This window comes from Toxotes jaculatrix, chromosome 13 (assembly GCF_017976425.1).
Source record: "Toxotes jaculatrix isolate fToxJac2 chromosome 13, fToxJac2.pri, whole genome shotgun sequence".
In the NCBI taxonomy this organism is placed as follows: domain Eukaryota; kingdom Metazoa; phylum Chordata; class Actinopteri; family Toxotidae; genus Toxotes; species Toxotes jaculatrix.
Genome location: NC_054406.1, coordinates 3275052 through 3291103, shown reverse-complemented (window position 1 = coordinate 3291103; position 16052 = coordinate 3275052). Strand labels below are relative to the sequence as shown.

At 43.7% G+C, this 16052-nt stretch overlaps 1 protein-coding gene across 1 annotated transcript in view; it reads right to left on the bottom strand.

Moving 5' to 3' along the window:
- Positions 1 to 698: 698 nt before the first annotated feature.
- Positions 699 to 16052, bottom strand: part of erf (Ets2 repressor factor) — a 33457-nt gene continuing 18103 nt past the window's right edge. The window contains exons 2-5 of the mRNA XM_041053059.1: positions 14032 to 14266; positions 8696 to 8808; positions 6053 to 6960; positions 699 to 5904 (exon numbers count right to left, since the gene is read on the bottom strand). Coding sequence (XP_040908993.1) covers positions 5269 to 5904; positions 6053 to 6960; positions 8696 to 8808; positions 14032 to 14266 — 1892 coding nt within the window. The 3' untranslated portion in view covers positions 699 to 5268. The remainder of the gene's footprint in view (positions 5905 to 6052; positions 6961 to 8695; positions 8809 to 14031; positions 14267 to 16052) is intronic.

Here is a 16052-nt window from a genome sequence, read left to right as displayed (position 1 = left end):
AGAGAGAGAGAGAGAGAGAGAGAGAGAGAGGCTGCAGGTTGTTCCATACAAAATTACCAGAATTAAAGAACAGATCTGACTCAGTGATACAGTTTGGCCGATGCCCGCGAGTGTGTGGGTCTTTTTTTCCCCCCAGATCAACTAATAACTAAACCCAAAGTGTCCTCTGGGGTCTGATCAGGGTTTCAACTAACGGTTATTTTCATTATCAATTCATCTGCTGATTGTTGTACAGATTAACTGATTGTTGAGTCGGAAAACATTAAAAAAACAAAACAAAAAAAAAACCCCCAAACCTTATCGTAACGTCGAGAAGACCACCTTGACATTGCTTGTTCATTTAGCAAAACCCAGAAACAGTTTACTGTAACATAAGACAAAAAAAAGAAAAATCCTCACAACTGAGACTGGAACAAACTGACTCATCATTAAAAAAAATGATTAATCAGTTATCAAAATATGACAATTTCCTATTGACCAACGTTCAACTCAACACATAACAATTCTATTTTCTTACAGTGTGAATACGATGCATAGTATAAACAAAGTGACATAAAAAATTTTATTTTGGAAAATTATACACATTCTTATTCCTGATTTTCTAATGTTTTGTGAAAGAAACGTCAACTTTTTGTGAATGAAGCTCGAAGGCAGGAAAGAAAAAAGCTGAATATATGAAAGAAAAACTTAGAAACTGATCCGTTTTTACCTTTTTTTAATGAACCCTGATTATTGTTTAATTACAAATGAAGATGAACAGATAGAAGAGAAACAGAAGTACAGGTGCTTCCTCTGTGATAAAAAGAAAAGTCTCTGTCTCTCCTCTGGAGCGACTGCTCACCGCCTAGGTGGACACGAGAGGAGAGACAGAGACGTCCAGAGAGAGGACAGGGGGGATGCATTTCAAATAATACAATGGTTAAACAGTACAATGCTCTTTTCTTACAGAATCCTCCAAAATGGAAAAAATATATATACACAACATCAAAAAATGAAAACAATTGTTTTGTTCCCCCGCTGTATATCATGTGGGGGATATGTGACCCTCCTCTTGTCTATGGTAACATGGTTATAAAATCAGTGTGAGTAAAAAAAAAAAAACAAAACAGAAAAGACTGCACTGAAGTTGAAAAGTCAAAGTTCATGGAGAAGAGTGCAAACTGGAACAAAAACTCACAGAAAAACCAGGAATTCATGGAGAAGAGGCCGGGCCATGGCAAGAGGGTACAAAATAATCAAAAATAGTCATGTTAATAATATAATAATTACAAGAGTAACAGTAATACGTCTGGAAACATACAGAAGAAAATGATAAGAACAGCATCAATGAAATCGAGGGGTGCAAATATCAACCCGGTGGGGAAACAGTTATTCTCTCCTGTGTTTTGTTGTTGAAGCCACGACAGGTAAGGCAGCACAGGTGTAACAGTTCAGGTACAGCTCTGTGTTTTTTTATGTTTCTTTACCAGACACTTGTCAACTGCTACTTCGGTCCTTAAAGATGTTTTTGCTGGCACTTTTAGCGTCTCCACCGACAGCAAGTGGGAGGTTTGACCCTGTTTTTATTTTTTTAATTTTTGTTTTTTGAATGAAGGAATGTTGATCATGTTAACAAGCACGTGGAAGGACAAATGTACGTTTCTTTGTGCCTGGAGAAGAAAAATAATTTCAAAATGACAATGTGAGCTGTGAGGACACAGACATGAGACTGGAGCTGGTTAATCTGGACTAGAAAACTGGAACTAAACAACCCAGGACTGAGACTCTCTGCAGGCTGTGTTGAATAGATTTATATATGTGTGTGTGTGTGTGTGTTGAAGGCATAACCACACAAACCACACGTTCACACACACACAACTGCACGCACAAACACTGAGCAGAGCGGGCGAGTCATATTATGGGAAGTCCCTCTCTCTCCACTCCACTCTGAGGTTTTGTGATGCAATTTCCTCCGTGTGTGTGTGTGTGTATGTGTCAGTAAATGTGTGTAAAAGTGTGTGTAGTGTGTATGGCTATGCCGTCTACTCTAGAGACTGTGGGGGCGTCTGATGTCACTTCTGATGTCAAGTTTCTCTTTATTTTAGCCACAGTAAAGCCCGTCTCTAACCAGGATGGGGTGTGTGTGTGTGTGTGTGTGTGTGTGTGTGTGTGTGTGTGAGACCGGCCCATACACTCGGTTCACACACAAAGCTGCTCGAGTCCACAGTCCACACTCAAACCAAAGTCCGATCGTATCAGCAGCTGTGGCTCTGCTGGCTTTGCGAGGTGAAGTGAAAACCTGCCGCATATCTGTGTCGTCCAATCAGAATCTGTCTGCTCTGAACACGCGAGCCTGTTTCCGGCTCCCCCGTTACGACCTGCGCCTCCGCGGTTTTTAAACAGATCTGGGTCAAACAGTGGCTGCACATGATTTGGGAGCCTTAGATCCAGGCGGGTGGGGTTTACCGGGTGGGACAAAAGCCAGCGGAGACAAAAGAGCTTGAAACTTAAATTTACCTTTCTGTGACGGACAGCTCGACTCTGTCCTGATTAGGTAAACCCCACCTGGGCCGCTACTCCTTGAATGTTAAAACAAACACGCCCACTCACAAGGTAAATACGACTCGACTCAGGTCTGCTTAAATTGTTCGTGCTCGCTCGTTTATCCTTGTCCCGTCACACCCTCCGTCCACTGAATACACAATGACTGTTTTTTCATTTTTACAATATAAATATAAAACTCTGATACCGGTGGCCTTTTCCACTGCAGCTCAACGGTCAAGAGAAGGCAAGGGTGAGAAGGCAAAGGCTGAATTATACTGGTAATAATATGCCCATTAGAATATATACATATCTTTACCATTAAAAATAGTAGGATTTTCCTGATTTGTATCAAATGACCATATTGAAATATAATATTTGAATTCAATATATATTTACTTATTCTGTATCTCTCTTTTACAAAAACAGAAGGCATGGTGGTACTGTGTGTGTGTGTGTGTGTGTGTGTGTGTGTGTGTGTATATGTGTGTATGTGTGTGTGTTAAAATATTTTGCTGGGGGTCCTTGATAAAACTCATGTTGGCTTAAAAAAGGCACAATCTTATTTGGAATTGTTTGTTCATTAAAATGGGCGCAATGTCGTCTTTTCTTTTTTTTTCTCTATGAATAAAACATCATAAAAATAAGTTGTTTCTCATTATCTCAGTGAAGGTTTGCCTGAGTTAACCTTGATGCTCGACATTCATTACATGGTTCCCGTTCTCTCCCAGACAAATCAGTTCGCTTCAATCGTCGCTTCCCAAAACATCACATGAACAGATTCGGCTATTATCTCCAAAACACAGAAAGCCCTCAGATCACTGCAAATGCCCTAAAATACTGTCCATGTCCTTAGGAGGCACAAGCGTCCTTTGACAGAAAGAACGCAGTCTTTAAAAATAAACAGGGGGAATGCAGAAGAGAGCTGTTGATCTTCATGTTGGAGGGAGAAAACACTTCGAGCGCCCTCCAAACCTCCTCAAAGACCGTGCGAAGTCACGCAGGGAACGCGAAATGCTGAGACACCCTCTGCTTCTTCGAGGCCTGATGTTTTTACACCAGATTTGGGTCCACGCACACATTCAGGGACGAGTGTGTGTGTAATTACAGCCTTGTTTGCAGCTGCTTCCTCATTACCTCAACAAGCGAAGAGAAGATCGGACGCTTTCCTCTGATATCCGGGTGGTTTTTTTCTGTACAGTGGGAACCGGGTCCATTCGCTCGCTAACAACTGGCTAACGATGCCGTCCGTCTGTCTGTCCGTCCGTGCGGTCAGAGGTCAGAGGTTGAGAAGTCAAAGTCAGTTCATCAAAATCCACCTCTCCTCCTCAGGCTTAGTTTGTCTGCCCTCGAGATGTACAAATCCTCATTTCATGTCTTTATGCACTGTAGTGAATGAGCTGAGGATGAAGAGAGCACTCAGTCTGGACCCGACACAGTCCGAGCTGCTTCCGGGAGAAAAGGCTGTGATTGAAGAGTTCTTTCCAATCACCTCTTGAAAGGGAAAAAAAAAACCCTCTTCAAATCCTCTTAAGATCCATCGTTGCGAGGTCTCAGTTTTTTTTTTTTTAATTAGATTTTTTTTTTATGCTCACTGGCCTCCACCTTGTAAACGACTGCATGGTGATGGATGCAGACAGAGAGGCACTTCTGTAATCTCTATCAGGGCTGTTACAAGTGTTTTTAGTAACATCAGGATCTGTCCGTCGGTTATGGTGAATACGAAGGAGAAAAAGAAAGACAGGGAAGTTATGAAAAGGGCTCACTACCTCCGAGCGAGCCAGACATGAGTGAGAAAATTCATTCTATCTACTGCTGTACAATTCAGGCTGCCTTGGTGCTCTTTTAAAGAGAAGGATGTGATTCGTTTCACTGTACCAGACAAACAAATAACACCCATTAAATCCTAATAAAGACATAATCTGGGAACAGGTGTGATGCGAAGTGATCCCCGGTAGACTTACAGGCATAACTGGCACTATGAGGGCGAGGAGGCATTGAGAAGGCAGTGTGCAATTCCTAAGAGATATTAAGAGCAGGCTCCCTCTCTGCAGAGCGCTAATTTTAAAACAGAACACAAGTCAACAAACAGACTAAGTTTGGTTATCTCTTAGTGTTGTAAGTCACAGCAGAAGCACTGCTGCGTCTGTGTTTGATAAGGTACCAGGGGCACAGAGGTGTCTTGCCTTGCAGTACACTTGAGGCTACACAGGCACATCTATGTTTCACGGTGTGTTACATAGCTCACAACACTCTGCGGCGACTTGCTGACAGTACTGACCAAAGTTAGTGATTCTGCAAAAGCAGTGACAAAATCTGAAAGGTGAACTCATGGGCTGACACATCCGGCTTGTTCTTTACTTCCTCGTGAACATGCAGATCGAGCCTACGCAGGAAATTATTTTGTGTTCTGTTAAGTAATTTAAGGAGTGAGTGGGGCTGTGAGGTCAGTAAAAAGTGCCCGACAACTCCTTTAATTATTGCACAAAAAAAACAATTTCCTACATAGGATAAATGTACATATCCAGATATACAACAAAGAACATGAAATTGTGTTTATCCAATGACCTTTCAGCTTTTGTCTCCATTTTTTCTGTGTGTACGGCCACTATACTGTAGACAAGTGCCCACAAGGCATTATGGTCTACATAAAACTATGAAACTTGTTAACAAGACTCCCAGAGGTGTGTGTTTCGTATCTACGTAGGATCCTCTGTGTGTGTGTGTGTGTGTGTGCACACGTGAAGCTCAGCAGCCAGTGTTCTCCAGAGACAGCTGCGCCGTAGCCCTCTGCAGCTCCGAGCTCGCTCTACGCTGGGTGGGAGGCAGCATCAACCCCAAAATAACACCTCCTCTTCCTCCCCCATTTTCCACCTCCCCTCCTCTCCTCCCCTCCTCCCCTGTCTTCCCCTCCATCTCCTCCTCTCCCTCAGCTCTCACTTTCTTGTCCTCCGCCTCTTCCCTCTCTCCGTCCGCCTCCATCTTCTGGTCTTCGCTCCAGCGGCGTTTGAAGCGGAGTTTGAGCGGGATGCAGCGCGTGCCCCCGGGGCTGATGGGAGCTGCCTGGCCTGGCTCGGTCTTCAGGCCAATCAGAGGGAAGGCCAGGCCGGCACTGCCAATGGGAGGAGTGGCAGGAGTCTTGAAGACGTCCTCGTCATCGTCAGGCTCATCGTCGTGGTTACTGTGTGGAGGAAGAGGAGCAGAGGGGCTGCTGCCGTTCCCGTTAGCCTGGTGATGGTTGTTGAGCTGGTGATGACGATGACGAGCTGGCGGGGTAAAGATGTCACCTTCGTCATCCTCGTCGTTATGATTCAGCTCGTCTTCCTCACTGATGTCAGTCACCTCCACCTCCTCCTCTGACTCGATGTCTGATATGGGCTCCACCTGGAGAGGGAGAATGTTTTACATGACATTTAATTTATGACTCTGGCCAGATGTTTCTCATGCTCACAGCATTTGAGAGGCATTCCCCAAACCACAAACCATACCTAAGTGGAAACACCACATCCTGTGTGTGTGTCAGCAGTCTCACCTTGATCTTAGGAGGCCCTGCAGCCAGGGCAGAGTTAGTTATCTGCCCAGAGCCTGTGAATGAGGAGGGCTGGCTGGAGGAGGAAGAGGAAGCAGAAGCAGCCAATGAGCTTCCTGATTCCCTCTGTTTGCGCCCAAGTGGAGGAGGCTGCAGCTTGAACTTGAATGGAGATGGGTGCTGTTGCCCCTCCTCTCCGCCTCCCGGATGCTGGCTGAGCGAATGAGAGAGTGGCAGGGGCGGGCCGTGCAGGTGATGGGTGGCCGGTTTCTCCAAGGTGGGGCGGTGGGGCTGAGGGATGACAATGTTGGGGTAGTGGAGGAAAGCTCGGGGGCTGAGGTGGTAGTTGTAGACAGACTGGGTGTGGGCCTGCAGGTAGTGCTTCATATCCTCTGGGTTGAAGGAAAAGTGGGAGCCCATCATTGGAGAGGACAAGGAGGGGGATGGGGTGTAGGGCAGGTGGGGTGTGGGAGTCATGGACAAGGCTGGGGACAGAGTTGGGGCCAGAAGACCCCCCGGGCCAGGCAGGGGGGACACGGGGAACGGGGACAGAGGCTCGGGGTGGACCCTGGGGGCAGGTCTGGGGAGCCCTGCTGGGTTTGGGGCCCCACCATAGACCCTGAAGAGAGAATCGTGAGGCAGGCGGGGAGGCAGCAGACCCCTGAATGCCCTCTCAGGCCCCACGCCTCGCTCATCCGCCCCCACAGCCTCCTCCAGCTCTGAGTTAGTGGAGGTGCCATCGCTGCAGTCGCTCACAGATCCTCGAGCCATTCGACGGGCCACGCTGCTGAACATGCCCGGACTGCGTAACTCCTCACTGGATGAGAGGACTTCTGATGGCGTGGAGGGGGGGAAACGGAAGTGAGTGCCTCCGGTTGGGACTGGAGGAGCACTCTGAGGAACTCCTCGACCTGCGAGGGAGAAAAGTCAAAATCAAATACATGAACTTCAAATGGTCTGAACAGAATAAACATAAGAAAATGTAAAAAAAAAATATTACTGTTAGTTCTACTATTGTGTTAACATTTCTTTGGAACCCGGAAGTTTGCATCTTTTTACAGAATCAGTGCCCGTTACTCCACACACAATTATCCACAAAACATGCTGTCAACTGTTGGGGGGTGTTGGGGATTGTGCAGAATAACAGGGGCATTGTCAGTTTTCAATGCTGTGAGCACCAAAACAGAAAAAAAAAATGATTTGCCTCAATTGTATTACGTAGGCAGCAATGCCACCCAGGCTAAGTCAGAAAATACACTTGTTTTTTTCTTATTTTATATATATTTATTTAGAAGAAGCCCTTTAAACTGAAGAGAAAGGGAAAAGTAACTAATGAGAGTAGGTCACATGTCTCCCATAACTCCCAACTATTTTACCCAGAGGGTCACAGGCACACAGAAAGAAAACACTGGGTTACACAAAGCCACAAGTTCCCTTCTCTTTCAGCCCCTCCTCTCTCTCTCTCTCTCCCCTGCCAGGGAGACTGTGGCACTGCAATAAATTCTTGGCATCCGTGCACGTGCCAGAATTAAATATTGGAAAAGTCGCTCTTAGTGCCATGACAAACATGGGTTGGGTTCCTCTGTTTTTTCCAGTGCCGCCGAGCGTTTGTGTGTGTGTGTGTGTCTCTTTTTCAAAAGCTCCCATCTCACAACCATGTGTGTCAGAGTCAGCGAGAGGAGGAAAGCTGTGTGTGCGTGTGTTTATCTAGCGTATATGTTTGCGAGCGTCTGTGCTTGCGCATCAATCCAGATTGACGTGGGCATGTGTGTGTGTAAAACCATCATATGAAACCATCATATCACAACATGTCAGTGTGTGGGCCACATCACACGGAGGCTATAATTAAAGTTTCGTGCTGCACTTATGTCACCCGTATCCAACGCTCCATATGGGCTGTGTTTACACTGGGTGGCCGAGACCAGAACGAGAGACGACTTCAGAGGAGGGAGGAGAGGGATAAGCTGGGACGTGGCACACTGATGTCTTCGAAGACAGACACACACACACACTGAGCAACCAGGCAGACACATGCACACACACTCCACCCACAGTATATTTGTATATATGATATGTATTTCCACTAGGATGGCTTTTTTTTTTTTGGACAAAAATTGGGATGAACTTACAGATATGATTCGACTGGCCACTAAAACTGCTCCTTGTCTTTACCTGTAACTTTTGTCTTTGGGAAGTAAATTAATAAGTCACCCACCACACCGACTGGAAACTTTCTCAGGCGATGACATTTGAACGTTTCAGCGACACTTTTCAGGTCTTCGTCTGCTCCAAAAGTGTCTTTGCCGACAACGCTGGGTTCTGTACAGAGAAAACCGACCTTGCTTCTTCTTATAGCTAGCTGAAGACCCGCAGTTGTTGGTATGTGACATAATGCTGTAAAGTGTTACACACTCCCAGCAGGAGGCTGTACCTGCTTAACCCAAGTTAAGAAGTGCAAGAGCAGAGATTAGGGGTGCCGAGTGGGAAGAGGCGCCATTCATCCTACTACAAGTCAGTGTATCATGAAAACGATTCTCATGCTGTTTATTTTATTTAAAATTGCTGCATGATGATGCTTTGACTTGGTATGCTGCCCTGGCACTGGTAGGATTTACCAAGTAAGTGTGAAAGCGTGCTTCTACGTACCAGAGCCCATGTCGATGAACGGGTAGTTGACCAGCACTAATTTGTTGAAGTTGAACTTGTAGGTGAACCTCTTCCCTTTGGTCTTATGGAGGATCCTCTTGTTGTAGTAGTATCTAAAGAGAGCGGGACGGAAAGAGTGTTACCTTCCAGCAAGTTACTCTTTTTAAATGCTTACCACATCACTGGCAACGTGTGGTAAACCACTGATCGTGGCCACATTTTCTTTTGAAAATTTAAAGTGCGAAACCAGAGGTAAATACACATATTATTATGAACATTTTTCCAGTTAATTTTTCCTACATGCCACAAAAATGACTCTCAGAGTTGCATAGCCAGTCAGCGGTTACTCACAGTGCAACCAAAAGGATAAAAAAACAAAAGAAAAATCACCATAGTCCATTCCTTTCCTTTGGACCTGAATAAACCGTGACATTTGGCTTATATGTGGACATTTTGCAATCTGGCTGGCAAAATGATGACCACAGCTTTTAGGGTCAATCAAATCTGCACTTTGTTGCAGCCTCACCAATGTGAGGTAATTGCTGTGTGTGCACAGTTCTGCGTAGAGTCATTAAAAGGGTTTTCACTTCCTGAAATCAAACTTTTATTTCAAGCATTGAAGGAACAAATGTCTTGAACACACAGACAACGGCTGCATTCAACACTGGGGTCAACAGTAACCTCTGAACTCACTGAGATTTATGTTTCTGTTTAACTGGCGTCTGCTTGTTAGCTAAGCTACATTCAAGCAGCAGACCGTAATACTGCAAAGACACAAGTGAAACACTAGAAACCACAATGTGGCTGTTCAAAGCTCTGCTCTACCTCTGTGCATGGTGATTTTACATTAGTCGATGTACAGCACGCAATTAAGCAAGCCGCTCACAATGTGAACACACAGTTAGATTCAAACCCTCACTGTGATCACTCAAGGAAGTGAAGCAGCCGTTCTGACTTCGTCTTACCCAGGCGGCTCCATTAGTAAGACTGCATTAGTCATCGCCAATACACAGAGTGATGCAGAGGAGTGAATAGCGAGCCGCTGACAGCTCATCCAAAAGATGATAAAATGGCTCCCTGTGACTCACCGATAGCCTCGGGACCGAACAGCATTCATAATTCCTTACATAAAAACTTCTCCATCAGTGTCTCTCATTCAATTGTGACTGGCCACTTCATTCTGGGAAATGTAATACGTCATTCATCATTTCAAGCTGAGACGAGCTCGGTGGCTAAATCTGTACAGAAAAACACAGATTCTCTTGAATAGGACGTTGCACACAGGTCCCCTGATGTCATTAAGTTTTAATCAAGCTGCTCTCCATCTGAAGAAAAGGCTGAATGTAAAAATCATACCAGGTTAGCAGAGTGTCTCAGTCTGTGTAGCTGTTATTTATCCATCCGTCAATGTATTTTCTCTATACATCGATGGCCACATATATAATAGACAAAAATTCACTAATGTGCAGGTGAAAGTTCAGTGATAAAAGGTAAATAGAGAGCAGAATTACACAACTGTGTGGTGATTAATGTTTATACAAACATAATAACCCGACATCAAACCCTACCCTTTTCCTCCAAGTGGGATTAAACAAATCTTAGGTAATATTTGCAAAATGTTATTTAACTTTGCCAAGTGAAAATTCTTCATGTTGGACCTTCTGCTGTGTTTCCACACAGCTGCAAAATGATGGATGACAATATCAAACTGTGACCCCAGTTTTCACGTACCACTTCAGCCTTGAACTACGGTCAACATGTAAATATGAAAATATTTTTTTGTCTAAAATCAGTTGAACTAGTAGTGACAATTACAAACACAATAATGATGGATTAAATATTAGTCACACTGACGAAGCCGTATCCCTGCTCAAGTGTGAACAGAGTATTAGTCACTGGAGTTTGGTACAGTAGAGAACAAAGTAGAGCAGGAGTGTACGAACCAGGAGCTCACCCAGCCCTTAAATGACTCAATGAGTGGAGGGCCTCTTTTGACAGAGATGACTACTACGCACACCCACGGCGTCACATGTCAAACAGGCACACAAACAAAAGTACACAAACACACAAAGGAGCTGGCCCGAACATAAAATGCAGGCAGAACATCTGCAAATAATAACAAAACCACTGAGAACATACAAAACTAATCTGAATAGTAGTTTGAGATATCAGGGGGAACACAGTGTTCACACAATGATATTAATTATTATCAATTTCCTGATATTTTATAGACTAAATTATTAATTGAGAAAATAATCAGCAGATTAAATGATAATGAAAATAACGTAGATATTGCCCTATTTCAGTGTAATTATAGATTTCTTTAGGACGATCCTGGGACCCACACATGCTAAGATGACACAGAGCCTCCCTCAAGTGTGAAATTACTAACCTGCAAGACATACTTGAATTTTTGAGGTAGTCTTAACGAATGCATGTACTAATGATTGATTAGCTTTACCTCTTCGATTGCTTTGATTTTTTTTTTTTTAGCCAAAGCAAATGATTTCCCTCAGAAAGGCAGACACTTTAATTCGTGCAGAGTTCAGTGCTTGAGCAGTTTTTGTGCTGTATCCATGAGTGGGTGTTAATAACATCAGGCCTGTATGTGCAGCAAAAGCTGAAGGGACATAATGTTCACAGGCGGGCGGATAGATGAATGGCACTTTGAATGAGGCGGGGTAAAGGCCAGGCACATACATGTGAAAGGAACACGCACACATTCAAACAGTATTGAGTCAATCTGTGACAGCCAGCCTCACATACCGGGCCCAGGCTTGCTCGTGGCCTCCTGCTCTTTGAAGACCATTTGAACTTCCTTCAAATAAACTAGAAAGGACTTTAACTGCATAGACTCTGCCTCTATATGATGAACACACACTTAGATGTACGGAAACACACACACTCGCAGGCATGCACGTCTCTAAACACATGTACTGTATATGCATGAACGAACACATGTGTACCAATCACTTCGACGACACATCAATCAAAGACTTCACATCTAACGGAGATCGAAATTTTCCTCCGAAGACTTCAGACTTATTTAAGAGCCCCGCGTTCACATAAAAGGTTTACAAACCACAGAAAAGACGTTCACAACCAAGTTTGGCTCCAGATGGTCCTTGATGTTAAACGCTCACTGTGACCAGAGGGAACTGCTTCTGTATCAAACTGACTGTTAATATACTATTAAACCTTTGTGGGATTAATTGTGTGTGGTATGGTGTACTCCAAGTTTTGTTCTAACAAAAAAATATGAGTAGGGTTAAATGTTATGCAGGTCTGAAGAGAGACTGGAAATTAGCTTCAGCTGTTGCAACGTCTCTACCTATGACACCATGTCTATTTGTGCTGTTAAGTAAGCTCGCAAATAAATAAACAACGCTCCAAAAATCAATGGGTTACATCAGCACCATACATAACTCTTTAAATTCATGACCACGTTCTCATCAACAAAGTGGTGTTCAAATATATTCCAACACAAGTCCAGTAAAAGCTTGTGTGTCTTTAAATATGCAGTAAAATACACAGAAGATTAAAAAAAAAGGTTTAAAGCAACAAACAAGACACAGATGGGCTGGAGGAGGGCTGACATATAACAAGGTGTTAAGTGTGTGTGTGTGTGTGTGTGTGTGTACGTGGGTGCATGTGCGTGAGTGTGCGTGTGTGGTGACGAGGCAGTGTAACTAGTCATCACCATGGCAAAGTATAACCCACACCAACCTACAACACAGGAGGCGACACTGATGAGTAGCTGTGTGCATGTGCCTGTGTGTTTGTGTACATGACGATGAGAGAACAGACTGGCAGCTAAATAAAAACTGCAGCATCCCACATGTGCTCCGCGGAGGGCGAAGGTGTGTTTCTAAATCGGCTGTCACCCTGGAGTTTTAGCACGCGGCGCAGATGCACAACTCACAACAAAACACCAGGTCTTTTTTTTCCTCGCACATTCCACACCGTTATAATTAAGCTCAAACTTATCTCTGAGTGAGTTCTTAAATAGAAACTAACAAAAAAAAAAAAAAAGCTCAAGCTCCAAGGTCGCCAACGCTGATCACAACCAATACTAATGAGGAAAATGAAGCTGAGTTTCTGACGCATGTTCCTATGATCTGTGAATTATTATTCAACAAAGAACAGAAACTACAGCATCTTTTTTTCCCAGATTAATGTCTGCTGGTCTTGTAACGCACCAGAATCTAAATAAGAAGGGCACAGGTAACGGCAAAGAAATAAGAGGAAAGCTTTCATCATTACTTTCCCCATCGTGCCATTCTTCAGTTTCCATTTTTTATCTTGTTTTTAAAATCTTGTAAAACCTTGTAAAGTGAAGAGGAACAGAAAAGAGGAAAAAAAGGGCTGAGAATGATTTTGAAAAGACATTAAGTTCCAGTTCTGGTGTGTGTGAATAGATCCACTGTTATGCTTAACCCTGTGGTCCGCTGCACTGTTATCTTTCCACTAACAAATTGGATCTATTTTAAAATCAATCTTGTATGCTTCACTGAGTTTATCGCAGTTCATCCGGAGTTCAGCACAGACAGGATTCTAGTTCCTGAAACTTAAGACTGACATGATGAACCCGTCTGGGCTCTTGGCCATTATCTGACTCCTCTGATCTTGATACCTATTAGGAACACATGACCCGAACCTGAAGCTAAATATTAGCAACAAACCTTTTAAACTGAGGAAAGGACAAAGAAAACCCAGTGTTTGTTGTTGGTGTTAATTTACCAAGTGTTATCCAACCAGGCCCTGTGGTCCTTTGCTTTGCTAAGAAAGGCTGAACAGAAGTATCTACGGTAGAACGGTAGAGTTTTTTTAAAAGATCTTTTTGGGGCATTTTATGACTTTATTACAGACAGGAAATGAGGGGGAGAGGCAAATGCCATCAGAAAACTGCGGACTCCATACATACCACAATCGGAGTTATGAATACACGGACACATTCTACACATGCGTACTAGAAAACTTGAGGGCGACCTCCAGACAGCAAGAAGACCTTTGTTTGCTTTGTTTGGAAAAAAAAAATCTGCATTGCATAAAGGAATTACAAAAAAAAAAAAAATCCTGTAACACATCATCTGCAATCTCTGCTGGTTGTCAATGACCATGTATGTGACCTACTGTGTGGTGTGAATGGCTGTGTTCAGTCTCCTGTGTCATATGAAGTGTTTGTGTTTTACAATTGATGCATGATACAATTCTGTTGTTTGCTGTTTGTCGACATGCACACTTTGTAGAAATGTATACATGACTCTGACCCTTGCAGCCTCATGACTTTGAAAATATGGGCTTTAATGTGAAGGTGTCATCACACTTTTCCTCACCTTAGAGCTCGGCTGAGCTTGTCGTAGTTCATCTGCGGTTTGCACTTCCTGGCCCCCCATAAGCGGGCCACCTCGTCTGGGTCCTTGATGACAAACTCTCCATAGTCTCCCTGCCAGGCGATGACGTCGTGGTACTCCTCCTTCCTCAGCAGCTCCAGGATGAAGTGCCACAGCTGGATCTGCCTGGAGCCTGGGCTTGACTCGGGCTTGTAGGCCCACTCCGGGAAAGCAAACCCTGGGGGAGGAGAGAGGAGTGTTCAGGTGGGGGGCGAATTCAAAGAAAGGAAGGACACAACAGGGAAAAAAAACATCTGAACATTGTTCCTGTGTCCCTGGAGATTAAAAAAATAACGTGTGTACAAAGGCTCTAATTTTTCAAGAGAATAGTAGCTTCATAGAGAAAAAGAGGCAGCACTGATGAAGAAGAAGAGAAACAGTAGTGACGTGGTAGGCTGGAGCATTTGCGAAAAGGATATGCGACATGAGACTGTTGGGAGCCACAGAATCGAGGATGAAACTTTGGATGAAATATGTACATTGAAATCCAAAACACATTTCGGGCTATGGCTTTCCTGCAAAGTGGATCAGTGGTTCCAGGAAAACTGGTGATGAGCGTTTAGGCTAAATCTGTTCCCACAGACCGCAGTCATATCAAAACTTCACTGCTATCAGCATCAAAGCTGGAAAATCAGCACTGTTATAACAGATTAACGGGCCTTGAGATATGAGCAGACAAAATATAAGCTATGGTTTTATAACTACTATCAGAACACGCACTCACACAAGCGCACACACTATTATCCAACAGTTAAAAGTATAGGCTTTGTGTTGTAAAGCAGTGGGTGGCAGTAAAAGACTCAACACCACTTCAACACAAGGCCAGGCTGAAAGGCTGAATAGCAAAGGCATAGTGACACACACACACAACACACACACACACACACACACACACACACACACACACACACACACACACACACACACACACACACACACACACCTCATTAGGACCAGATGTGCCTTGGCAATCAGGCTGAGAAAGCTGAGGATGGGAAACATATGGGCACAATATAACAATGCTGAATTTTGTGTGTGTGTGTGTGTGTGTGTTTATGTAACTGTAAAAGAAACACACTATCCTAAATACCAAGGTTACAATCAGTTTCCCACACTCCATAAGGCCTGTCATATCTATATAGCAGTGACAGTGAACTGTTAACAACGATATGCCCAAGGCTGACACTATGTCGCTAGTGTGAGGTGGCCTATTGCCCTGAGTTTGAATACAATGCATTACACAATCATGCATAATATGAAAGTCGCTGTATCATACCGAATGTGATAAGGGTCTCAAAACACTATCTAATGTGTATGTCAACAATCTGACATATGAAACGGGGAGTTGTTTATTTTTTTTCCAGTATTTTGTTGCCTTGTCAATTTTTGATGCAAAACTGCTTTGGGGGCAGCTCTGTTACAGCAGAGAACAACACACAGGAACAACCACACAAAAGAACACAAGAGCAGATGAAAAACAGATAAGACGACATAAAAACAGGGGGGAAAAAAAAAGCTGTAAAAGAGTCGAGGACGCACCTGGCAACTAAATTCCAGTGTAAAGTAAACTGTATCTGGATATGGTGCCCAGATGGTGATTAAATCAATTATGACTCCTCCATTTAGACAATATGTGCTGTCATTGTCTTCACTGTGGGCTGATGGGGATTAGACTCATTTAAGTAAACAAAACAAAAATGATGGGTGTCAGTTTATTTAAAATTATACAGTGTACCTGATATTTACTTTTTAATAGTTTAAAGTTTTGTTTTGTTTACAGCTTTAAAGCCACACAGCTGCCTGCGGGTCATTTCTGTAGCTGCTTTCAATGCTCAGCGACTGCTTCACTGTGGATCACAGTTAAAGGAGCGACAACTGGTGGAAATGGATCGTGCTCGAGTCTTTTTGTGAAGCTGAGTGGACAACAAACTCCAGCGTGAGTCACGACATTCCTGCCCACATGG